Source organism: Lytechinus pictus, chromosome 10, assembly GCF_037042905.1.
Source record: "Lytechinus pictus isolate F3 Inbred chromosome 10, Lp3.0, whole genome shotgun sequence".
Taxonomy (NCBI): domain Eukaryota; kingdom Metazoa; phylum Echinodermata; class Echinoidea; order Temnopleuroida; family Toxopneustidae; genus Lytechinus; species Lytechinus pictus.
This window is the reverse complement of record NC_087254.1, coordinates 35,441,063-35,468,810: the sequence shown is the minus strand read 5'-3', so window position 1 is coordinate 35,468,810 and position 27,748 is coordinate 35,441,063. Positions and strand designations below refer to the sequence as shown.

Here is a 27,748-nt window from a genome sequence, read left to right as displayed (position 1 = left end):
CATCCATCCATCTATCTATCTATCTATCTATCTGCCTATCTTTATCTATCTATATACATATCTATAAATAACAAAGGAACATATCCAATATTGGACTTCTGTGGGTAGAATGATTTAAAGACTTTAATAAATTCCAGCTTCAAAGCAATTCGCACCTATAGTCTCATTAAAGGACAAGTTCACCCCAACAAAAAGTTGATTTGAACATGGACTAACCAAGACTCGAATAAAAAGAGAAAAGTCCAACATGCATAACACTGAAAATTTCATCAAAATCGGATTTCAAATAAGAAGTTATGGCATTTTTAAGTCTCGCCTAATTTCACAAAATAGTTATATGCACATCCGGGACGGTATGCAAATGAGGGTACTGATGACATCACTCACTGTTTCTTTTGAATTATATGAAATTTGAAATATTCTAATTTTCCCTCATTGTCCTGTGAAACAAAGTTTTATTTCTCCCTGAACATGTGGAATTTAACATGTTTAACATTTTATGGTTCAGTCAAGTTGGTCCTTATTGTCAAATCTGTAAAAATGAAATATTGTAGATTTCAAACAATAAAACACAAAAGAAATAGTGAGGGACGCCACTGATTCTGTCATTTGCATGTGACTAAATTGTGCATATAACTATTTAGTGAAAAATAAGCGAAACTCTAATATGTCATAACTTTATTTTTATACATCCGATTTTGATGAAATTTTCAGCAGTATGATTGTCTGATTTTTCTCTATTGATTCAAATTAACAATTTTCTGAGGTGGACTTAACCTTTAAATACCATGACTAACAAACTTATTCCTGATGAACTTTGTATTAGTATCAAATTGTGTACCTACATGTATGTTTGCTCTTTTGGTGTATATATAATATTTCTAAGCCACATCTTCTCAAAGTGAAACCTGCAACAAAACCAAACGTGGTCAATTATCGACTAAAATATATTTGTAAAGGATTTAACTGGTTGGGGTTGGCGAACTCAGTAAGAAAATGAGAAAGAGAGGGAGGGAGGGGGGGGGGGGGGGAAGATATCATGGAATATTGCCGATCGGCCTCCCCTACGCCGCCCTGATTTTTCTTTTCATCCAGTTTTTCTGTATGACGAGTTTGGTTCCAAAGGCCAAATGGTACTTCATCAATAAATAAGTTTCAAGAAATGTGTTCAACTTTTGCAATGACAGTTTAGTATGATAGATTGCTGATTATACAACTATATAAAACACAGTAAGAGAGAGAGAAAAAAAATGTCTTAAAAATTCTACTTTTGTATAGTATAATTAAAAAAAGGGTTTTCTCCTAAAACTATGCTACTCTAGTCTTGATGATACACCAAAACCTATTGCCGTGTATTTTTGAATAAGAATAAAATGATAGGTTTTTATTCATCAGCCGACTTATCCAAATCAAAATATAAAAATACAATGTAGGACCCTCTGCCTTCTTGCTAGGTGCTCAGATTTTTGATTTGTTGAATGATTCTCATAACATATTATGTTACGTAGAGCATGCTTGTAGTAGAACAGTTTTATAACTGAAGTTGCTTGTCTTGGCCATCAAATATTACTATCTTTATTATCATTATCAAAAATATTACTCATATATTTTTTTTCATTACTATATTATCACTCAAAATAATTATCATTTATTTATTGAAAATTGATAATATTAATAATAATGATAATAATAATGAAAATAGTAATAATAATTATATATTATTGACTTTCCTTGAGGGGAATATCAAATATATTGCCCACAAAAGAATCATATTAGCCAGAGTCTTTAGACGAGGGCAATATGGTTCTTTTAAGGGCAATATATTGATGTTCCCCGAAAGAAGAGCCAGTCAATATTTATATTATCATCCAAATCCGACATCTAGAGCAAAAATCATGAAAATGGAGATATTTCTTTCAAGAATATGGTTTTACTGTGTCATGTTTATACCAGGGGACAGGCTCTGCACTTTACCATTATAACATACTTATAATTATAATATTGCGTCCCTAGGGACGCATATCCAGCGCCCGGATCCAGTGTTGTCTTTATTATGACATATATAGTTGCTGCGTGGATCATTATGAAACGTATCTCTTTCTACGCATCCTCAAATGCCCGGATGTGAGACCAGGGAAAATACAAAGGTACATTTTGCATCGTCTCTGCAAGCAAAGTCAATAATAATAACAATAATAATAATCCGCTTTTATATAGCGCTTAATACATCGGAACGACATGTCTAAGCGCTTTACAGATATATTATTACCCCGGTCATCGGATTCCATCAGTCATTCCCGCAAACAATGCGTGTATAGACCGAGCAAAATACAAGCAATATACCTATCCCTTCCCGAAGTTAAGACAATCTAGGGCAATACGGTTTTGTAAATTACCAGCTCAGATGTCTGATACGTGTAATAATTTTTATCATCATTATCATCATCATTATTCTTATTTTCATCATCATCATACAATTATCTATAAAAAAACTTATCTTAATTTGCATAAATGATTTTATGACATATAGCTCCCCCCCCCATGTGCAACAAAGTTGATTACTCTCTGAACATGTGGAGTTGTCATTGTTGTAATCTGTTGAATGCAAAATGTGTCAAAATTGAAATATTCTGTAATTCATATGCAATACAAAAGAGATAGTAAATATGTGACATTGTGGACTCTATCATTTGCATACAACAGTTAAGTGAAATTACTAGTAGGCAAAACTTTGCAATACTTGTTTTTTTACCTGGTTTACTTGGTCATTGAGACTTGAAACATATTATGAGCCCATCAAGACATCATGATACTATTTGCGTTGATAAGGGGTATAAGTGAGAGGATGGTGATGCCAATACTTTTCAAAGTGATATTAAATGCTATTGATAAATTCCTAGCATATGTGTGTGTGTGTGGATATGTTGTGCAAGTAACAAAAAGATGACATTTCAGTAACCTTTTGTCTTTACCCTACATTACATTCCCTATGCTACCATTTTGAAATCCCCGTTAAAAGTTTACAAATATTCTATGTTATGTTACAAAGTATGTCCATCATATATAATAAAACAATTTACAAGTAGTTGGTCAGATGTTAGGGCCGAGTCGAACTGACCGGTCAACCAGTGACTACCAGCATCAGTCAGGGCACTGAATAATGAAATACATACGAAATTCAGTGTCATGAAAGACTGAATATTAATTAAATTTTTCTGGACTTAAATTCATTATATAAGTATGATATGAAATTTCAGGCCTTTACTCAAACAAGGAGTATGGAAATAAGATTAGAAGGCAAACTTCTTCAATTTTCTTGCTTGAATTTATTTTGATATTTTCATTGGTGACACTAAATTTATTTCACAATTCTTTATTTTACTGGTCAAGCACAGGCCTTTCCCCAAAAAATCACCGGACAGGCACAAGTAAAAAAAAAAAAAAAAAAAAAAAAAAAAAACATGTTATGACTATCAGATGCAGATGGTACATGTATGCATGTAATTTCTAAAGATATTATCTCTTACACATGATTGACTTCCCCTCAATCAAAATGACATTAACAAGCAAAACAAGTAAAATATTATAAATAGTAAAAGAAAGTTATGATAGTTTGTGTTTCTACAATTTTCATGCAGACTTTGACAATAAAAGTGTGCGACTGTGATCAGGCGTTCATGCTTTCAAGGAATTTCTTCCTACCGGTTACCCATTTACTACACCTGGGTAGAGTGTGACAAATAATATGAGCAAATGTCTAGAGATTCATTAGGGTGGGCCTTCAAATCTTACGAAATACAGACTGCTGTAATTCTATGATCCTGTACTGTCTACATCTTTCATACTGAACACTAAATTTTGGACTTACATGTATCTCAAATACAGGATGCAGTTTATCAACTGAAAATATCAGGAGAAAATCATTTGTATTGAAACAAGATGACATGATAGTGATATTATGTGGAGCATTTAATGAAAATACTGGTTGGATGCTTTATCTGATAAAAAAGTATGTTTTATCCAACAGTTACCATCCACATTTTGCTTCCCAGCCAATTAAAATGAAAGAAAGTTGTCAGATCTTGCAGTACAACTTTTCAGATGAAAAATATTGATGAAATGCTCTCCAAGGACATAAAAGGATCAAGCTTGGATCTTCCTTCATATATGCTCTATGGACCATGGCATGAATATGTCAATTTGAAGCAAGTTCCTACATGTTGGCTTTATTTGCTGAAGTTCAATACATTTTTCTGAAGCTCTGCATTTGACCTTGTGTCTGACTTTCACCTCCGGCCCTTGTGTTTGACCTTCATACGTTTCCTGACCCCTGTGAACTCTTCGCTATCTTCCATTGTATCGTGACCTCTGCTGCGACCTTTCTTCTTCTCATCAGAATCTTTCATCTCCTGTTATGCAAACAAAAGAATTTAACATAATCTTAATATCATCAATCAGTTTATTAACTTCATAAAAGGTAATATTGATATATATTCAGCAGCATTCTCCAGGTCTAAAGGTAATTACCCGTTGTTGCATCAAATAAAAATTTCATGAGAAAAGTCCTTAAAATCAAGGTCAATCATCACCATGTCAAGATTAATCTAGATCTAGTTCATTTACAGAATTTTTACCATGTGAAATCATGAAATCCAAGCTGAAAAATGTTCACATCACCAACACAAATAAGCATATGTGGGGACGGTGTACTATTATTTTTTAGAAAAAGAGCCAACATCTGGCTGGAATACCGTGCCTGTCTTGTCAATTTTTCAGCACATGCACATTTTCCTCCAGAATTATTTAGTGCATACTTTATATACATACATATAATCATTTAGGTGGTGATTTTACTGGATTCTGTTTGAACTCATTTCTACAGTGTTACCACAACTGGCACTTATGTTCAAGCCAGAACTATGACCTTTTCATGGGAAGCTACTTTTTATTTTTTTATAATATAATTCTACTTAAAAATAGAAATTTAGCAAATGTTTATAATTGATTTGTTGTACATGTAACTTTCATAATATTACACTCCTGGTTTTGCTAGTGAGCATGCACATTTAAAAAAAAATTCAGGAGGAACTCTTTACAATCTACTTCCCAAATCTTCAACATTGGATAAGCTTTAACAATGTATGGAATGTGGGATTCTGGGCTCTGTTAGGCACTTTGGTGGTGAAATCACTCCAAGCCCAAGTGTATTTTTTTCCCCTGGTGGCGAGTACCAGGTATAGGAATATCAATTAAACTCAATGGCCCGTATTTAGAACTCGGGTTTAAATTAAACCCGAGTTTAAAGTTGTGGGTTAATTATGGATAGCTGATTGGGGCACAAATCTCTAAAAGTACATGTTCAATTTATTAACTCACATGACACTCATAACATTTATAACAGCTGGGAATGATAACTGACACTTTTTTTCTTCATTATGAAAGCAAATGGAAACAAAATAGTAAATATAAAAGATATACAATGTAAAGAGAACAGAGTTTTTTACTCTTTAGCACAGAGTTAGACCGTGGTCTAAGATAAACCTGACTTCAGAATACGGGCCTATGGTATGAACGACTACATACCATCTTAGCATATCTCTGAGCCTCGGTCACTCTCTCCATCAGCATCATAACCTCCTCTTCCTCCATCTTAAATAGAGGAAGCTTCTTGCCAATCAGCTGTTCTATCCTCTGGTACAGTTCAACATCGTATCTATGACAACCAAGAACAGACACATCCTAATGTATTTCTTACTAAATATGATACCATTACTGTGTTACTTGGCAGTCACAGACCCTAATCAACAATTAAATATACAAGTGGATCTTGAGGTTTTTTTTTAAATTGAATTCATTCCTGTGTTCAATAACATGATATAAAAGAATATAGCATTACATAAAAATATATATAAACACATTTTTAAGTGAAAACATTTAAACAAGAAAATATCCTGGCGATGTCAATAACGATCTCAGACATTTTAATTGAAAGGACTACTTTGTGAAGCTAGTGATGATAGAAAAGTACCCAGTCTTTGCATATACGTGTAAGTGAACCTTGCAAAAGTCAAAAGTTTGCAGCTTTCTGCAATTGTCTCTTTTTTTGGAGGGGGTAGAGGAGTGGGAGGCCGGGGGGGGGGGGGGGTAGGTGAGTAAAGTAATTTTGTCTAAAGAAGAAACTTGCCTCAAACACAACTCCTTTGATTACATGCATATTTTTAATAGGTGATCTGCATTCCGATGCAACTCACTTTTCTTGAAATTCCCCTTTATGTTTGATTTTGGGACTTATGCTTTATTTCCTAATTGAACACGAGTTTCTTTTGATGCTTCAAAAAATTACTTTCTTATCAAAATCAATGTTTTTTAATGAATTCTTACAGATTTATAATTAAATACTCACTGTGTAACAAAGGTGATAGCCTTGCCTGCTCTTCCTGCTCTAGCCGTCCTACCAACTCGGTGAATATAATCCTGATGAAAAAGACATGTAAAAGAGTTTCCTTGTCTCTTTTAATGGAACAAATTTAGTACACATACTTTATTTATTTACTTATTTATTTATTTATTAATCTATTAATAATCAATTTATTTATTCATTTATTTATTTATTTATTCATTCATTTGTCTATTTATCTATTTTTATCTATCTATTTATTCATTCATTTATTTGTTTTATTCTATAAGGGTGGCTGGCTCTTTCAACAATTTGTTGTTTTCCTAAGAGGTCCTGGAACATTTAAAGAATTGCAGGAAAACATGTCGAGAGCAGATCCATATGACCTTTTTAATACAAATTGTCCAATTATAAAATAAATGTACAGATTAACAAATATCAGTAATAAGAGAAAGATCACCCAAGATGGACAATGTTAGACAGAGGTGCAGATAAAATGCTGCAATCAATTGACATCACACTCAAAACCCTCTTCATCTACATGAACTTGACACTTACCTTTGAATGAGTTGGAATGTCAAAGTTAATAACACAGTCTACATGGGGTATGTCAAGTCCTCTGCAAGAAAAAAGAAAATCAATCATTACTATATAAAATCATAGAATTCGAATATAAAAAGTACTATAAATTGTAGCAGCAAAATGATATTGGATTTCATTGCCCCTAGTCCAGTTTCATTCATCTGTCAATTATGGTTATAAGATACTGATACCATCCTAATTAATTACTAGTTTAATAATAATAATAATAGCTGGATTTATAAAGCGCTTTTTGCCTGAGGATAGAAAGCGCTGCTATTATCACCCCGGCTTTAGCTCGAGCTACCATCACAGATGCTCAGTGCATTAAAGGAAATAATCCTGCCGGGTACCCATTCACCTCACCTGGGTCGAGTGCAGCACAGTGCGGATAAATTTCTTGCTGAAGGAAAACACGCCATGGCTAGGATTCGAACCCACGACCCTCTGTTTGAAAGGCGAGAGTCAGAACCACTAGACCATGAGGCGCCCACATATGAGTTTAGAGATCAATTCACTAAAATTTAAAAAACAATTCTAATACCGGTTCTAATTTCAAAATAGAAAAGATTTGAAACCTACGGAGTAGCCTTAATCGAAAACTGTAACACACACAATTATTTTAGAATTTTCTTTTTTCCTTAGATATGAGTATTGTTCAGACCAAAGGGATCATAAGATCTGCCATATTACCTGCTTGCTACATCAGTTGCTATCAGGATCGATCTGCTCTTTGATTTGAACTTGTTGAGCGTACCAAGCCGTTTGGACTGTAAGAAAGATATAAAAAAATATATTTGCCTCAACATTTTCCAGAAAAAAACAAACAAATTGAATACATTGTCTTATTCCCATACGTTTATTGCAAAGATTACTAGTTGCCTGCTTTTTTATTATTTGATCAATTTCTTTTCAATTCTGTCATAGAGAAATGTACTGAAAAGTAGGGTTATAATGGTATGATGAATATACAGGAGTACAAGTTAGAAACATGGACGCAATGGTGTAAGACATATTTTTTGGTTTGCTTCGCTGTACCATATTGTTTACTTCCAAGATCTGCAGCATTTGCTTGGTGGAATATCGGAATACTACCTCTCCAAAAATATTTTGTCTAGGAATTCAACATTTTGCTACTTTTATTGACATTTATTCCCTTCACCACCATATCCATCCGCACTAGCCGCACTTTGGACAAGGTCACTCAACTAGAGACAACGCGCAACGGAATCATAGAACTGAATGTTTGTACGATGCCAATTATGGAAAATAAAATAAACTGTACTGAAAATGGATAATAAACCTTAGTGAAAGACTGTTAGAAAAAAGGTCATGGCCAGGTAATGACAACGATTACCAATTGGTCTACATTATGTATAAGAAATGTTTTCCATAGGAGGCTGCAGTCTACAAGCTCAAGCTTTTTAAGCAGCCTCATCTATTAACCATGCATGCCATCATTATCTTGTATATATTGTGTGTAAAATTATACAAGATGTTTATTTGAAGAAGTATGAAACATGACATATTGTGATCATTAGTAATCGAAGTAAACAAATAACATGAAATATATCATTTACAAATTATATAATCCAGAAAACATACATATTTCCACAACAGAATGCTTCCTATTAAATTTTCCTTGCCATACATACCTGGCTCATTTGTCCATGAAGTGGTATAGCTGTGAGACCTAGATTCCTGAGAAGCAACGCTACTCGCTGAGTGTTGTTACAAGTACTACAGAAAACCATGAATGAGTTCCCAGCTAGCTCATTCAAGACAGACACAAGATAGCAATCCTGCATGATATAAAACAAATAATACACTGACTTATGACATCACTTGAACAGGGGTCTATACAGCTATCAGTGTCTACTGTAACAATACCAAATTGCATTCCATCAGTTACTTATTTAAAGACCCCGAACAGACACAACAGTTAAATTGACAAATCATTTATCAATAGAAAGCTTATAGACTTCAAAACACAGCAATGCAAGGTTTATGCATTTTCAACGCTTGTCAGTCGAGTATTTTTCTTACAAAATAGCTGTGAATATGCATAAAACTCTAGTCTGTGTCCTTTTAATACACCTCAAACTCCCTATTCTGTACATAGCTTTTTTTCTAATTTAGTTATCAAACAATGCATTTTCACATACTGTAAGTACAAACACTCATGCCTAAAAATTCAATAAACTAGGTTAAATGCTCCATCATATATACCTTGTACTTTGCTGGGATGAATATATAGCTCTGCTGGAGCTTATCAACTGTCTGGTATTTTGTTGAGACTTCAACTTTGACAGGATCCTGAAGTGAAGCCCTCTGAAGCTTTGCAACCTGTCAGGTTTAATAGATCAAAACATATCTTCATTGAAACGTGATTGGATACAGGCCAAGGAGAGTCGGATCATTTCACTTAATTGACTTTGAACCACAAGGTCTGAGGTTCAAATCCCAACAGAGTACTCACATCAAGGTGTGGCAAGGTGTTTATCTATATTTGCCACCCTTTACCCAGGTGTGGTAAAAAGGGTACCTGGTAGGAAGAAATTCCTTGAAAGGTTGGGAGCTTGATCAGAATAGTAGTTCTAATAGTATGCAGCACTTAAGTGCTATATAAGTGTTGCCTATTATTATTATTATCATTAAATAAACCACACTTGGCAGCCATGGTCCTTATCACAAGGTCTACAGGAAGTGATGATTAAAAACAAAAAGACCTATTTATTTGCAGTACCCGTATCTAACCTCATATTCCGAACAAGTCCGTCTATGTGGTTATACTTTGCTGCAATAAAATATAAGAAATGACTGTACAAACCTTCTTTGTCATGGTAGCCGAGTATAGATAAGTTCTTCTCTGCTTTGGAATGACCTTGAGTATCTTGTCAATCTCAGCCTCAAAATCCATATTAAGAATTCGATCAGCTTCATCCATTACCTGCAATTATTAATGATAATGACATGGCAATGATGTCTATTTTTTATTCATTCATTTACTTATCTGTCTGTCCACCCATCCATTCACTCATTTATTAATTTACTCATTCATTCAGTCATTCATCTATCAATTCAGACTTGAACATGTTTGTCAATCCTGTCCCATCCCGTCCCATTCCTCCACCCACCCATCCATCCATCCACCCACCCACCCACCCATCCATCCACCCATCCAACCATCCCTCCTCCATCCATGATCCATAGATCAAAAATATCATCCAGTACCATAACATTCAGTTTACCTACATGCAAGGTAAATTTTTTACCCTGAGTGCAACAAAGTCAAATCTTAAAGAACCTATCACAATTACACATATTGTAATATGTACGAATATAGTTAAAGGCACATTATTCTCTGTTTTCATGGGGAATTTGACACCACTAGGATTTAATTCCTCTAGGAATTGCCCTATGGTGAAGTCACCTCGCTTATCCATGGCCTGACAGTTTCCCAAAGCCAAGCAGGCTTGGCCGAAGGTACACCAGGTTTGCTTTCCCCAAAGATGTCTTGCTATTAAAAATTTTTCCAATGCTTTTAACAAAGTCTGGGTTCATGAAAATTGAAGTCCATATTACTTTAAGTAATTTAATGCATCTATAGCATTACAGAGCTAATAATCAGATAAAGATGATATGCATTCTGTGTTAGTTCCTTACCAAGTATTTAAGACCTCTAAGATTGAAACCTTTTGTGTTCTCCAGATGGTCTACTAGACGACCTGGTGTAGCTGTACAGTAAAGAAAAAAAACATGCATTAAATTAAATGTTTTTTGCATATAAATAGATACGATTTTGTTTCACACTAATCAAATAAAGTTAAATGCTATTAGGTTGCATGAGCTATACTTTCATAAGAATTATAAAAATTGATATAATCGTAGAGATGCTTTTATGTTGCAAAAATATTTAAATTTTAATTTGAATGATTGAAAGAAAAAATTAATAGCTACTACTACTACTTCTACACAAGATTGGAATGTTCGCTACTAAAAAGAGTAAAATTCACATCCTTTACCAAAGCTTTAGACAGGCTTCAATACTGCATTTTTCATTACTGACACATGCACAGATTAAATACAATACAAGAACTCTGTTATTGTATTACTTACCAATGACAACATGGGGTTTCTTAGCCAACTGAAGTGCTTGTGTCATCATATCAATACCTCCGACAATTACCACTACAGACAAACAGATACAAAAACATCACAAATTCATTCAAAATAAGAGACAAATTAAGGAATCTTAAAGAGCAATATTTCAAAATTATTTGTGTTCCATAAGCCACTGAATCAATATTTATTCAAATGCAAATTACATGCCTGGTGGGTGTTTCATAAAGCTGTTCGTATTAAGTTAAGAGCTACTTTAAGAACGACTGGTGAACCTTTCTTACACGCTAAATAATCACCAATGAACATTTAATGGTGAATATCATTTACCACAAGAAAGGATAACCATCCGTTCTTAAAGTTGCTCTTAACTTACAAACAGCTTTATGAAATGGCCCCCTGGTTTTCTATTAAATCTTAATCTTTCACTCTAATTAAGTGTATATTATGACCTGCCATTCCGTGAAAGCAGGGAAGAGGAAAATGAATGTAAGGCTTTCATTGGTCATAAAAAGCAGGCACTTAGGTATCGAAAATATGAGTTAGTATAAAGCAAAATAGAGCAGCATTTGTGGTCAACAAATAGTGATAAACATTTCATAATCAACAATAGTTTGCTCATATCGTGTTACTGCGATATATATTCATAGTCCTAAAATCATTATTAGATATCAATTTTTTTTTTCAATATCGAATAATTTCAATAATATTGAAATATTGCCCAGAACTAAATATAAACCTACCACAAGACACCCCAATGGTGGAACCCAAGGCTTCAAACTGTTCTGAGATCTGATAGGCGAGTTCTCTCGTTGGAGTCATGATGAGAGCAAACAATCTCTGAGGGGTATCCAGTAAGGCTTGGAGGATGGGCAAAGCAAAGGCACCGGTCTTCCCGGACCCTGTCTCTGCTAGACCAATCACATCTTTACCTGGTGAATCAAAGCAATATTGAATCTCATCACATAACAATCAAATTAATTGATATCAGAGAACATTTGAAATTGAACTGAATAAAATCTGGATATAAAAAAAAAATTGTCATAGAAATGGTACCAGTTTTCATTGAAAATGTCTTTGCTGGAACGACTGCACCAAATTGTCAAACTTAGTTAAATTCAAATTGAATCAAGCCAGAGACCGTATCCAATGAAATAAATTTGAATAATCACATAAAATCAATTCAAATTAAATTGAATACATGAAGAAGTATGAATACAACTGATGCACAGCTTGTCCAAAGCTTTATCTTAAATTTTCCAGTCAAATTTTGTGCACCGTTTCAAATATCAACACTAATAGAAAATTGATCAAATTGAATCACTTTTTACTGAAATATCGTTTTTTTTTTCCATCAAATTTTGTGCATCGTTTCAAATATCAACACAAAAAGAAAATTGATAGAATGGAATCACTTTTTACTGTAATATCTTTTTTTTTTCATTTATGTGACATCATACATGTCACAAAAGCAATTAATGTGAGTGAATTCAACCAATGTGAAATAATGTTGAAGATACATAGTTCTGTTAAAGTTACATAATTATGCCTCTTGTGGTATTTATGGGTTCAAACAGAATCCTATTACACCCAAGTGCATGAATGCATATATAAATAATATGTAAATACATATATGTGATTCAGAAAAATGGCCTGTATTCTGAAGTCAGGTTTAACTTAGACCATGGTCTAACTCTGTGCTAAAATTATGGGAAGCCATAAGTGTCAACATTTTTATGAAGTTGTATGTTTCTTATATTTATTGTGCTCTTTCCTGATTCATCGATGATAAAGACAATCATCTATTTATACTTCCTAGACAATTATGAATGATTTGAGAGCCAAATGAGTTAACATATGATATGTCTACTGTTAGTGATTTATGTAACAATTGGCTATCCATACTTAAACCACAACTTTAAACGTGAGTTTAATTTAAACCCGACTTCAGAATACGGGCCGAAAGGCTTAGTTTTTTCCTCATGCTGTAATGATAAAGAAAACTATTTTAGTTATTATAGTGCATTTCCAAGAAAGTTATAATGGATGTTTTGAGTGTTGAATGAGCAGATAAAATCAATCTTTAGCATTCAAGACTCGTGTCACAGATGGCTATCCATAGTGTGATAAGTCAAAACTTTAGACTGGTCAGAGTTTAAATCAAACGCAAGTTCAGAATGCAGGTCATTAGCTCTATGATAACTGACCTTGTAATGCCACAGGAAGTGCCTCTGTCTGAATCTTTGACGGTGTCTTCCATTTTAGCTTGTCACAAGCCTCACAGAGCACATCTACAACACCCTGTAAAGTCAGTCAAAGAACATTTGTAAAACATGAAATATTCCTTTAACTTCATCATAATTCCTCCATCCAATCAAATCCAATCTATTGAAGATTTGTACAATGTACATAGCACCTTTTCCATGATGTTACAGTGCTTCACACAATTTGCCTCCCTAAATATGTATATGTTGGCCACTCAACATTTCAAAAGAGATCAGATGAGCAATAAAATTAAAACAGTCAAAGTTCGATCTCGACATCATTCTCATTTAGAGAACTGGAGAAAGGGATAAATTAAGCCAAAAATTGATTTTGTCGCTGATCTAAAGCCTACAGGCATCTACAAGAAGATCAAGACAAAAATACAATTTCTTTTGAACGAAATGCGAAGGGAAGTCAGCAATTGAAGGTACTCCAGATGGTTTCGGTAAGTGTCATAGCACAATGTGAACATTTTTATTTTAGTGTTCGTATCTTTCATCAATTGGGCAAAATTCCATGGGTTGTGCCAGATAATTATTTTCAGCAGTGGGCCCTGCCTTATTTTCAGCCTTGAGTACCCCTTTAACATTACAGTCACACCCTTTAGTTTAGATGTAGAATATGTGGAGTTTCTGTGGACTCTTATTAATTACATGTATGGCAAGTTCCCCCAAGTCTGCGCAGTCCCCCTTGTCTGCGCACACGCGTATCTGCGCGATTCTAGTAAAAGAAGATATGCAACAAACACAAACTTTACACATGCACCACATAGACAGATATTCATTAAAAAATCTGACTCAAAATGATGGAAAAATAATGAATTTTGGGCATTTCATGTGAAAGCCTCAAAATGCGGCCTTTTTCATCAAAATACCTGAATCGTGTGCAAAGTGAATGGGTGCATAGACATGGGGTACCATTTTTTTTTTAAATCTGAAATTGAAAATGACTGCCAGAGGTTTTTTCAAAGAAAATCCCATATTTCTTTCAAATTTTAATGAGATATTTGGTACACTTACTCATGATAATATAAGGAACATTATTAACAGAAAGATTTTGTGAAATAAAAAGAAGTTCATTAAATCTTAACTCAAATCGTTAGGCAGGGGCGGATCCAGCTTTCGCCAATAGGGGGGGCCGAAAAATATTTTCATCAACATTTTTCCCGATTGGCCGCTATAATCTGATTTTTTTTTTTTGGTTTTTCAGGGGGTAGTCCTAACAATAGTCTGAAGTTTTAAGTATATGTTAGTTTTTATTGTTATAAACAAGATAAGGTATCTCATGTGGTCTTAATATATGATGCGAGCGCGATGTGTTAGCTAAAATTCTTTGATATTTTATGTCCTTAGAACTGAAGATTCTGAACATTTTTTATAATCATGAACAAAGATAAGTATCCAACTAAACAATGCGAGCGCAAAGCGCGAGCCGAAATTTTATTATAGTAACGTGAAAAGGGACTCAATTAGGACTGTTTTTAGTGATTAATGAAGAGGATATAAGTATCACCAATTAAATAATGAGAGTGCAAAGCGCGAGTTCAAAATTTTTGATATTCCGACCTGAAAACTGGACAGTCTATAAGCGGGTTTTTATTTAAAGAACAAGCTGTGTGTCTCAACAATTAAATGCGAGCGCGAAGCACGAGCTTAATTTTTTGATATACTCACATGATAAAGGAGCATTTTGACAAATTTTGGAAAGAATTTCCAAAGAGGTTAGGTATCTCACAAATTAAACAATGCGAACGCGCAGCGCGAGCTGAAAACTTTGATATAACAATTTGTGTAAATCAAACAAAATAATGAAAGCTTGATGTACGAGCTAAAATATTGTGTGCAAATTGATTTCAGAACTGGATATATTACGTGTCATTTAATCCTCTTGAATGGGATTCATTACACAGGCAATGCAAACGCGAAGTGCGAGCGAAAATTTTGATATAAAGTCTATTTTCTAATTCTTCCCCTCACCTTTTTCTTGTTTCCTTTCGGGGTCGGGCCGGTCGTTAAGAGGCTGTAAATTACACATCACTTTTCTGTCTGTTTTTCGTAGTTTCTATCAAGTTAAAGAGTACACTTTTTCTGCAAGTTGTAAAAAAATAGGGGGGGCCGGGGCCGGCTCGGCCCCCACCTGGATCCGCGCCTGTTAGGTGCGCAGACTTGGGGACCATCATTTTTCAATACGACAAGCGAGTACGAATACGAGTGATTGTCCTCGACTCCTAAGTGCACAAACAGGGATTTCAATAGATGGGACTTCATCAAAGTTTTACTCGACAATTCGCACACTCAAGAGAAGGAAAATTAAGAAGAAATATGTATTATTGTCACTATATGAGAAGAAAATTATGTTAAGATTATTTTCAATGTGAATAAAAACTATTTTCTACTTACAAGTGACTTGAATGTAACACTTTCTTTCAGCGATTCTTTTTTCTTTTCGCTCGGCGGAGAGCTCGTGGTGGCTTCCATTTTGGAATAAAGGAAATCCTACGTTGCGAAAAATGTCCAATGGAAAAGGAAAAAAAAAGAATTGAAAAAAACACACACAAAACTTTTAACATGGGGTTAATCCAGGGGCGTCGATCAATTTTTCAGATTGGGGGGGGGCAAAATCATGAATCAACTTTCCAAAGGCGCTCGATCACACAAAACAAACAGACTCAAACACACACACACATATGCCTATATGTATATATATATAGATTATATATGTATATATATATATATATATATATATATATACATACATGTATATATATATATACACACACACACACACACACATCTCACCAACAAATTAAATTTAAAAAAATTTAAAAAATAAAAGATGCGAGCGCGAAGCGCGAGCTGAAAATTTTGATATTTTTATCTAAAAAAAAAAAAGTTTAATTGACGTTTTTAATAAAGAGAACAAGAAATATATCCAACAAAAGATTACTGCAAATCGAAGTGGGAGTTCTTTTGAGGTATAGAACTGAAAACGGGACATTCTATTCACCTATTCAATCCTGAAAAGTATGGGTTTTTGCTACAGAAGCGCCAGCTGAAATTTTTTTATATTCTAATCTGAAAACCGGACATTTTGCGCACGATTTTAAATGAAGAACGAGTTGTGTATCTCAATCTCGCTTGCTGATTTCTGTGTAACATTACAATCTTATTTTATTTTTTGCACATGCGGAATTATTGGGGGGGGGGGGCAAAACGATATGTTTGCCCCCCAATATTTTCATTGGTGGGGCGGTTGCCCCCCCCCCCCTGCCCCCCCCCCCCATGATCGACGCCTCTGGGTTAATCCACCTCTATGGGTTAACGTGGTAATTGCAGGGGGTAATTGTGTGTAACAGTAATTACAACTTTTGAAGACAGAATAAAGAGAGCTCGCTTAGTCCACTTATCTGTAATATCATATACAGATCATGCAGATATATAAATTAAATTTATAAACAAGCATATCATCCATCAATGTAGGCCTAAAATTATACAACAAGAAAGTTTTGACATTTACTTTAATTTTTTTTTCAGTAACTTTAAAAAGCACTTAATATAGGCCCTACCGGTGATTGATTGATTGATTTTATTTGGCAAGTCACCATAACATATTATATACAGTAGCATTAAAACAACAGGCTTGCACATGATGACCCACGAAAGCTCGAAAGCTTATTTCCAGTAGGGTCCTATTTCCAGTGGTGTATTGGCTCAGTTGGTAGAGCGTCCGCCTCTCAATCGGAAGGTCGGGAGTTCAAACCCCGGCCGCGTCAGACAGAAAAAAACATCATAAAGATCGGAATAATTGCTGCTAGGCCCTGTTTGGCGTTTATGAACGACATTCAGGGATAGACGTCGATCTGGAGCTCCTCCGCGAGCCCACCGTTTGGGCAAGTCGAATTTTCGGATGATTTCTATATCTGATTTCTGTTTCGAACAATAAATAGGGGGCCTATGGATTTTTCATTTTTTCCAATTTTTTTATGAATTAATATACCCTCAAATATTAGGCATTTCCCACAAATGTTGTGGTTGCCATGATTTATAAAAGGTTCTTAGCATATACTTCAAGCCTAATAGGTAAACAAGTAAACAAGGATTTCAATTTTTTCTTCTATATGAAAAATAGAAAAAAGGATGCAAAACAGAGAGCGGAATTCACACTTTCATTATTTCGAACTCCTGAATGGGACAATAATTATCTCAGGTATATATACCACCGGGATATACCATAAAGGAACATGCCATCGGATCCTGGCTCGTCGCCATGTATGACAATCTCAAAAGCATGTAGGAGAGAATACGTTGAAATCCATCTTAAAAATATAGTCCCAATAGGGCCTAAGTATTCACTTTTCACCATATAGCTGAGATGATATAGGTTCAGGTTCGATCCCGGGGTTCGATCATGGGTGTCGATCATTTCGGAGTAAAAATGGCAGAGGTACATAATTATGTACCATTTTTACCTGACACCTTACCAATCGGACTTCACGGTGGGGGGGGGGGGGGGGTTGACTGACACCAATACTATAGGCCTCGGGGCCAGACATGGCGTAAAGGTCAAAATTCATTAAAAAAAAAAACTTTCGAGCGAGGAAAAAATTCACTTTTTAAAGTAAATTCTATTTTTCAATCTAGGTCTTGACATAACCATTTTTATTTTCCTTTCTTTCTTTTTTCCCCTTTCTTTCTTGAGAGTAAAGCTTTTTTGTGGGTCAATTGCCTCAAGCCCCACGTCTAGATACGCGAGGGGGGGGAGGCTACAAGATGTATACGTACTTCGTAAGGACTAAATAAATAATGCGAGCGCGAAGCCTGAGCTGATTTTTTTTTACCTAAAATTATCTTTTTTTTCAGGACTGTTATCGGTCTTTATGGTTATATTTCCCTTTTATACACTCTTTCCAATTTCAATTCCTATTTCTTTTGTATATTCTCCACTTATTTTACACCATGAACGTCCATTAATAAAGGAAACACACAGAATCGAACTGCATATTTAATAGGGTGGTAAAATAAAAGGGGTACTCTCAATGCGCCTAAGGGTAAATTTGAAAACGAATATGTCATGTATAAAAACATAAACATGAACAACTTATCTTATTTTATCAAACTACGGAATGAATTAGAATGTTTAGTAGATAGTATAACGAAATACAACATATTGAGCAAATGAAGTATAAGCTTCGGGAAGAGGGGGGGGGGGGGGAGATGAATGAGCAGGAGGGTGAAAATACGGTGTTTATTTAAAAGAGGGGTGCCTTTGCTTAATTGTTTAAAGATGCTCATAACGTTCGTTTGTGAGAAATGATAAAGGCTAATCCTGGCAGATCACAGATCGCGAATCTATATCTTCCATTTTTTTGGTATTCAATGAAAAAAATGATCCAGTTTGGAATTCCCCGGCAGAAATGTCAACATAATCATGATGATCGGACAAAAATGCCTTTGAATTAGGGGGTGTGTCTGCAATGAAAATTTGCGGGTAACGGAACGGGGGCGTTTTGTCGTATTTCTCAACTATTCATTATAAATTCAAATCATGTATATTTATCTATTCAATCTACTAGTATACCACAGAACAGACAGTCTCTTGGTATGGTAAAGTTGCGTATTTCTCGCTGTATAGACATCTCTTCCACGCCATTTCCATAATGGTTATTTTAGTACACTTTCAATGTCTGACGTAGGCATATATATAAAATCATGCTTAATTAATTGCATTATACAAAATGTTGTATGAACATAGCAATCAACTAAACTCCTAAATGCAACTCCTTTAAAAATAATCCATGCAAAAATCAATTTCGACATCCCGATTTAGACGTAAGATTACCTTCCCTTTAAAACTCATACACAAACATGAATCTTTTGTGTTGGTAAACCGCATGAGAAATACTTTCTTCATCGAATACAATACAATATTTGCATTTCATTACAACAACGCAACGTGATGTGGAACAGTACATAGGTGGTGTAGAACATATGTAGAAACGCAGCAGAGACTATTTGCAATGATTTCGAGTGATGGAAATTGTATCGCATTTTTAATAACGGAAATTACCACACACGCCTCATCACTAGTCCAAATTAAGCCTCGCTTGACGCAGGTGAGTGTAGGCCTACATGTTTTACGGTAATTACGTCATAATGAGGGGTCTGTATGTTACTAGTATACAGATTGCGATCATAAGAGTAATATTGTAAATTCCATGTATGTTGATTTATACTATGTATGAATATGCTGGTTTATACTATGCAGGTGTTTTGCATCCATGTTTACATTGTATTGAGAAGACATTACGATTTGGTATGAAAAACTCGAAACCTGATATTGTATCAAGTATAGGTATTCTTTCATATATATAAAATACAAATTACTTGATATCCGTACTGTAATCATTGAGCGCAGAAATCGATTAGAAACCTAGCAACAAAGAATAATGCCCTGACGACGAACCGATTGATTATTGATTAGTTTACTTGTTGTTCAGAGTGCAACGATTTCACGGAGAATATTGCGACAAGTATACAGCAATCTAAATTTTGTTGCATATCTAATTTGCATAATTGTTCGAGTTACGCAAGGGATAACGACAGTATAAGTGGCGTACCGTGGGTCACGACAGGGGGGGGGGGACCAGCAAAATGTTATATGCTTTTCACATTGCATTTTCTTAACCCCATATTATCCTTCACCCCGGACTATCCTTAACCCCATACTATCTTTTTTTTTATTCACACTGTCTTTCTTAACCCCATACTATCTGCTTAGCCGGGGTTAACGCCTTAACCCCGGACTATCCCACAGCTCATGAATATTGATGATTTTACCATACAGAGCGTGATTAACGTGCAATTTCGAATTTTGTGATTGGCTATTGCATGCTTAGCCCCACTTTTCCTTAGCCCGGTTTCGTTTCACACTGAATACCCTTTTTACACAGGATTTTCTTAGCCCCGGACTATCGCTAACCCCGTACTATCCATAACCCCGTACTATTTTTTTTCCTTTTAACACATGCCAAATTGTTATTGCTAACCCCGGATAAGGAATGCTCGCTTTCACACACGAAACTCGCTAACCCCGGACTAGTGGTAGCTCATTCACTTTTTACACACGCTAAAATTTCCTTAACCCCGTACTATAGGTGGGGCTAAATTGCACGGGGTTAAGCTTAGCCCACTTTCGTTTTACACTAGCGATCTTAACCCCGTACTATCGCTCTTAGCACCGCAATTGCTGGGATAACCCTGCTTTTTTGCAGGGCCAAACAATCCCGTACTATTTGCAAAAATGCTGTGTAAAAAGAAAGTGGGCTAAGCTTAACCCCGTACTATAGGTGGGGCTAAATGGCAATTTAGCCCCACCTATAGTACGGGGTTAAGGAAATTTTAGCGTGTGTAAAAAGGGTATTAGCACCGCAATTGTGGTGCTAGCACCACAATATAAGCCAGCTAACCCTGCTTTTTTGTATGCTGTCCAGTGGCGTAACTACGGAGGGCACGTGTGCCCCCCCCCCCCCTCATCGGCTGGCCACAAAAAAAAAATACGGGGAAAAGGAGAAAAGGAGGGAGAAAGGAAGAGAAACGTAGTGGGAAAGTAAAATTATTGTTCATTATAATGTTATATTATTTATAATCATACATTTTTTTCATAACTTTATGAAACATAATTTGCTCAGGGCCTATATGTCTTCATTGTTCCTGTTGCTCGCATAGTCTGTTTAACGAGATATATAATCATGTTGTACTAAAACCTCCCGTTTTCAAGTCAATATACACCATATATATTTCCTCGCACTTCGAGTTATTATTGTTTTATGTAGTGACATATGCTTCTTTTTCATGATTACTTAAAGTGATTGCCTCATTTTGAGGTCTTAATATACTATAGCATTTCATGTCCGTGCTTTTAAGTTCGCATTAGTGGATCGGTGAGATATCTTTGCTTTTCATTAAATAAATGCCTAAAATCAGTCGCTTTTATGGAAATGCTTGTTTGACATATTATTCGTCCAATAGCCACGAACATGTTTTAAGCAACTTTTGTTTATATTCAGATTAAAAAGGGACATTTATACCTTGGTCACATTTGCTCTACGGCGGCCGTACGGCGAGTCGAAAACAGCCGTTTTAACATTTTTTTACCAACTACATGTAGGTGGTTTGAATTAAAAGGAATAAAACGGCTGTTTTCGACTCGCCGTACGGCCGCCGTAGAGCAAATGTGACCACGGTATAAATGTCCCTTTTTAATCTGAATATATAAAAAAGTTGCTTAAAACATGTTCATGGCTAGTGGACGAATAATATGTCAAACAAGCATTTCCATAAAAGCGGCATACAATGGGTTATCGGTGAATGCACGGCGAGTGTGATTTTGTGGTTGGCTTGAATGTTATGTTTGAATTCTATCTGTAAAACTTGTAAAAGATGCTTAAAATGATCAATAACTAAATAAAGCATGGCAGCAGAATGTTGGATGGGGGGGGGGGGTGACCCACTTAAAGAAAAACGACCTTCTGAGTCAAAACTGGCTTTCTCCTCTTCACATGGAAAAAGTGATGTACCTCATTTCTGTTTCGCCCTGCCCCTTCAAACATGTTCCGCCTCCCCTATGAAATGTAGGGACGAATGAAACTACGGAGAGAAGTTTGAGATTAAAATTATCAACATTATTAGCATTGTAACATTGAATTCCCATGGCCATCTATTCCAGCCCGCAGCAATAAAGGGCTTTCCTTCCCCGACCTGAACAATTTTCACCGTTAGCATATTGTCTGCTGCTCTGTTGGAAAAACGAAATGCTTGATTTTCAACGATTCTTAGAATTGGTAGAAATTAAGCATGTTTTCATGCAACTTTTTCTCGACAATGCGCCATTCACATTTTATGCATAAGGCTTCATAAACGGATGGATATTCAAGTAATGAAATTCGTTTTTCGAATAGATCGCAGCAAAAGCCAGCAAACTCACTCAAAATCACAATTTACTCGTGCAAATAAAAAAAAATGGTAGCACCACTTCCCATTGCTCTAACTCAGTCATGCGGGCATTATGAACCTTGAGATGGGTCTTAAAGATAAGTACCAGCTTTGGTCGCCTGTGAATTGGACTAAAACAGATTTTGTTCATACTTACACTATTTGATAGGATGGATAAATGAATAAGAACTGATAAAGGAATTTTTAAGAAATCGTGTATTTAGTGAGAAATAAGCAAAAAACTGACCGTTAAAAAGAGCGTCGGGTCTTTATTTCAAATCCGACTCAAATATCAAAGAGGAGAAGCATATCTTTCCATTCATGTACATTTCATGAAGCAAGTTTATGATCATGATAGGAAAAATTACACCGAATCACGGCTCTTTTTTCTAGGACATACTATATTTATACTAATTTTACTGGTAGTAGTTTACCCTGATGTCCTCTGCCATTAAGTGTTACTCAGGATTGACGAGAGTGCTGGTGTTATTCTTTAGTTTGGGGTTTTGGGAGGGACTGTTATTTGGTTGTGAAGACTTCAGTGATTTTTTAATTAACACTTTCCCTTTTGGGTGAGAGCGTCTCAATCTTGTTACTTTCTTTGAAGCGGTTTTTTTTTCTAGATCTAGACGGAGTCCTCCGCGTATCATCTTGAAGAAGTAAATGAGAGATTTATTTTCGTCTATCGAAGGAGTTCCAACCAGTTATCTGTGACCCTGAATTCTCTGCTGTACTTTTCTATCATAAATCCGCCTTTGTACCATTTCCAATGATTTATAATTCTTGGTGATACCTAGATGCCATAAAAGGCACGCATACTCGAGATGGGGTCTCACTAAGGTGTAATAGAGTTACACATGTGTAAATTAAACCGGTTTAGATACTTCAGAGTGTTTCCAATTATTATCAACATATCATTGTTACCATTGTTGTTTTCATAACTACCGTTATCAAATAATTTATGTTTGTTTTCATTTTTGTGTCCTAAACTTGCAGATGTCCGGGAGTTGATAGTGTAATAACTTCATTCACACTTCCATAATAAATCGCATAATGGAAGAGGGGATACAAGAAAATGGACATCGTCTACACGATGACAATGATATGGTGTTAACAGAATTAGACACGGAGCATGATGACAATTTAGAACCCGAAAATGACGATAAGGCACTATCCGAGACTAGTGCAGAATATCGTGTGCTAGAAGATGAGAATGGTAACGGTGGCGTCGACGACGATGGCGGCGAAGACATTGTTGATAATGACGGCTCGATGAGGGGAAGTGACACCAGCTTGAAGGAAGTCGAATCCGAAAACGATGACGAAGATCAGCCCTCGAGAGGAGTAGATTCCGACTTGGACCAATCAGAATCTTTGCCAAGTCTACCGGATTCAGGGCAACAATCAGATCTAGATGGAGGCAAAGATGGGGATACCAATGATCATCATCAAAATGGTGACAAACAGTTGAAACCATCGTCACAATCGATAAAGCAAGACCGTCACATTGGTAACGCGTTACCCGACGACATCGATCTCCTTGCGGAATACGACGACGATTCCATAGCTAGCTCTCAAGGTGCCAATAAACTCATCTGGTCAGCATTCAAAATTGCCTTCCTCATCTCTGCCCCCGTGTTCTTCATAGGCCTTGCCATCGTGATAATGGGGGCTATAAACTTCCCAGAGAACTTCAATCTGTTACCAATCGGTATCCCTGTCTTTATCATCGCAGGGTTGGTGTTCATTGGAAGCACCGCTTACCTTTGCTTCTATAAAGCGAAGAAGATGAAGTTGTTTGAGTTTGGAGGGAACATAGATGGGGAGATAGCCGGGATAGGCAATGTTGGCTATGTCCACGGTGGAGATACAATAGTACCTAATACTGCTTATAACCACGACCAAGAGGCGATGACATCCCACCTTGAAGGAGAAGATAGTGTCGTCAGCCAGGGCTTCAGCAAGGGTGATTTAGACAACGTGCAACCTGCAGTGGTCTATACAATACAGGTTTAAAGTTCAACCAAATACTTTATACATAATAATATATATCTGAATAACGCATGGAGACAGGGGCCTTCTAGAGAGATTTTTGAAGAGGTGTTTGCTGGTTTTGAAAAATCGGTCAAAATAATGAAGGTCATTTTGTCAAATATATACATTTTACACATTGAGCATAGCAACCCGATTTCCTGGTGTATTACATTATGTAGGACCCCCAGTACCCCCGCTTCCCAGGGCCATGCACAGAGATTCAGATCATAAAAGTCAAATACAGAATGAATAACGAATATTAAACATTCAAAATCATGCTAATTTGGAATGGTTGATATCAGTGATGGATGAAGATACAAATAAGATTAGTGAGGTTAGAGTCGAGGTTTTTTTTTATCACATGAGGACACAAAGGAAATTGAGTTTTAATAGAAACTATTTATTTGAATTTATCAACAAATTTTGAGGAATTCGTAGCTGTTTGTGTAGGGACAATAATTCATTGTTCTGATAAGGTGATGTAAACCGCAAATTAATACCTTGATTCCATATAAAAAACAGCATGAATAACCATTGATTGTTTATGGTTCGTTTACCATGTACCAAAGGACCGGGCTTTAATTTACACCCAGGGGCGGTTCCAGGATTTACCAGAGGTGAAGGTATTTTTGCTTAGAGAAAAATCAGACAAGACCCCCCCAAAAAAAAGAAAAAAAAAGAAGAAATAATGATTAAAAAATCCCTTCCGAATGAAGATTATTTATGCAACGATAAGCACAAAAAATTTCCCTTGCGTTAACACGACATTTTCTACTATTTTGAACGGCTCTAAAAAGTGGGACACGGAGCGGATGAGCCCCTCCCTGCTTCCGCGACTGATTAAACCTGGGCCCAATTCCATAAAAAGTTGCTACGATACCAAATTTTGCTGGAATGCAAACCTTCATTGGAAAAGCCAATCAGGAAGCAGGATATTCACTTGTTGTCATGGTAGTTGACATTCCAGTAAGACTATCATATCAACTTTTTATGAAATGGGGTCCTGAACGTTTTAGGCAGCGTACGCCGACTGACGTACTACAAGTTACTGCTTGGTGAAAAATAATATATAATAGGGTTCCCGATATCATGAATTCCTTGTCCTGAAGGCGTCAAGAACACACTTTTCGGAACGTCGACTTCGGGTGGTCCTTTTCAGGACCATCATATCCCCAAGAAAGATACATGGTGTACCGTGAAACCACTATACTCTTCTTCTTCGCCATGGAAACGTTCAGAAGTTACATAATATTATTCTTGATATCAAGAAAAGTCATTTTGTATTGTTAATGGCAATCAAGACTTCAGTATCTGAAACCAAGCCTGATATAAAAAGATTGGATAGCTTGTCATACATACATTGGCGTATGCTGCTCTAACGCCCAGGACCGATTGGTTGAAATGAACTGCAATATAAGAGAACCACTTTGATTGGTTCCTGATCAATGTTTTAAACAAAGTGGGCATGTAACAATGATTGTGATTGGACATTTGCATTTACAATTGATTTAAAACTGTTTTGTTACGAAGTTACTATCGTCACGAGGTTTAAATCGTTCACTCTTTTTGTTTTCTTTTAAAAAATTTATTTCTGTACAGGACCAAGAAGAGACCTTACCACTATAGGATACTTCCCGCTCATCGTTAAGGAAGAAGTGAAAACTGAAACTGCTCATCATTTAAAGGAAAAGAAAATGTTGGGGTATATGCCAAAACGAATGCTATAATAAAACACTCAACATTTCACTACGATAATAAACTTTATAGTATTTTTGTTAAGACTATTTTGATATTTACATCTTACACAGACATTTAAGTCCAAAATTTAGTTGGATAAAGCTTGGTAAAATGGTTTGTTTTGTATTTGATTATTGTCTTTCTCGTTAAACGGTGCACAGTAGAAGAAACAAATGAAAATTGTTTTATATTACTCCGGTGACGTAAGCAGATATTGTTTGAACGTATTTCATTTCTGCATTCTCGAAATACGATCATACAAAGAAATTAATTTTGAAATATTTGGATAAAGTAAATAGAATATATATTCACCATTGAAGATGAAAATTTACAGATATTGGAGCATATTGGAAAGGAACAAAACTATTGAGGCTGAACATGATTGTGATCGATTTTATGATGCATAATCAAATTATATGCTTTGATGTTGATTAAACTGACTACAAAACTGTATGTCGATCTGTAGAATATCACAAGCACAAATTTTGATTAAGACCAAAAAACGCGCAGTTATAGTGAACATAATATTCGTCCGTCGTGTCCTCATACCTGATTTGCATAATGTCCATGCTATGAATAATACTTCAAGAAATATTTCATAGGCTCAAAATCTTCTGCTACTTTGTCACACGAATCTGAATCGTCTTTGTTCTTTTTTGGTTGATATTCATTAGTTGTCTAATTTGTCAATATTATCTAAATTCAACCATGATAAAGGCTAAGTTTACCCTGACGAAAACTTTGTTGTAAAAGAAAAACAGAAAAAAAAATATATTGGTGAAGGTATGAGGAAAATCCATTCAAGATTAAGAAAGTTATTAGAATTTCAAGATTTTGGTTGTTGACATCATAAACGGGCAGCTGCCCCATATGTTATGTAAAATAAAATGCATAAATTTATTTTTTTATTTAATTTTTTTTTTTTTTGAAGCAGGTGTGAAATAATTTGCGTATTGATATACTGAAGGTACGATATCAACCATTTTCAATTTTATGAGAAAATGACATTTTCATTGATTTTCACCATACGATTTGTAAAAAGCTGCTCGCGTATGATGTCACAAATCAAATAATCAAATTCTAATAACTTTTTTTATTCTTTTTCATGAATTTTCCTCAAACTTTCGCCAATATTTTTTCTGCCATTTTTACAATATACTTTTGTCAGGGTGAACGTCCCCTTTATGGATGACATTGTGAGATTGTGAGAGTTTTTTTTTTTTTTTTTTTTTTTTTTTTTTTTTGGGGGGGGGGCTCAATTTCAGCTGGGGCAAGGTGTCAACCGTCAAAAATATTCAAGTTCGGGACAAGCTATCACTATCTTTTCTTAAATGTGATTGAAAATTTCCTGCAGGAGTATTTTTAGATTTTTTTCCTATATTAAAAACTACTTTGTGATAACTTTTTCAATCTTCTGAAAGCGACATCTCATATTCTATTATTTTCACTGACGATCAGTACTTGTTTAAAAATATTATGTCCGATTGTATATTTGTAATGTGTGTGATAGCCTTCAGAGAGCAAAGCACATAATAAATAAATTTGTATTTCATATTACCACATGTTCTTTGCAGAGTTTGAGGAAAATGTTTACGGTTGAATCAATGTTGCTGACAATTGAAAA

General features: G+C 35.4%; 2 protein-coding genes across 2 annotated transcripts; one reads left to right on the top strand and one right to left on the bottom strand.

The window, feature by feature from the left end:
- Positions 1 to 1,910: 1,910 nt before the first annotated feature.
- LOC129269547 (probable ATP-dependent RNA helicase DDX47) lies at positions 1,911 to 19,436 on the bottom strand. Its single transcript, XM_054907061.2, has 14 exons — positions 19,202 to 19,436; positions 15,763 to 15,858; positions 13,306 to 13,399; positions 11,842 to 12,030; positions 11,096 to 11,167; positions 10,643 to 10,713; positions 9,807 to 9,926; positions 9,206 to 9,322; positions 8,632 to 8,778; positions 7,670 to 7,746; positions 6,956 to 7,016; positions 6,404 to 6,474; positions 5,584 to 5,713; positions 1,911 to 4,409 (listed from the first exon to the last, which is right to left on the bottom strand). The coding sequence occupies exons 1-14, from the start codon at positions 19,271 to 19,273 to the stop codon at positions 4,287 to 4,289; spliced, it is 1,440 nt and encodes a 479-aa protein (XP_054763036.2). The 5' UTR covers positions 19,274 to 19,436; the 3' UTR covers positions 1,911 to 4,286.
- LOC129270604 (uncharacterized) lies at positions 19,199 to 27,681 on the top strand. Its single transcript, XM_064105964.1, has 3 exons — positions 19,199 to 19,475; positions 23,350 to 24,363; positions 25,987 to 27,681. Exons 2-3 carry the CDS (start codon positions 23,407 to 23,409, stop codon positions 26,011 to 26,013), a joined length of 984 nt encoding a protein of 327 aa, XP_063962034.1. The 5' UTR covers positions 19,199 to 19,475; positions 23,350 to 23,406; the 3' UTR covers positions 26,014 to 27,681.
- Positions 27,682 to 27,748: the final 67 nt, after the last annotated feature.

Bases quoted from the DNA above. Each gene is read 5' to 3' on its own strand.
- LOC129269547 (XM_054907061.2), bottom strand. From the start codon at position 19,273: ATGAAGAAAGTATTTCTCATGCGGTTTACCAACACAAAAGATTCATGT. The intron at 9,927-10,642 runs GTAAGGAACTAA...TAATAATTGCAG, and splicing joins TTAGAGGTCTTAAATACTTG to GTAATGGATGAAGCTGATCG. The intron at 7,747-8,631 runs GTATGTATGGCA...TCTTTCTTACAG, and splicing joins TTCATGGACAAATGAGCCAG to TCCAAACGGCTTGGTACGCT.
- LOC129270604 (XM_064105964.1), top strand. From the start codon at position 23,407: ATGGAAGAGGGGATACAAGAAAATGGACATCGTCTACACGATGACAAT. The intron at 24,364-25,986 runs GTTTAAAGTTCA...ATTTCTGTACAG, and splicing joins CAGTGGTCTATACAATACAG to GACCAAGAAGAGACCTTACC.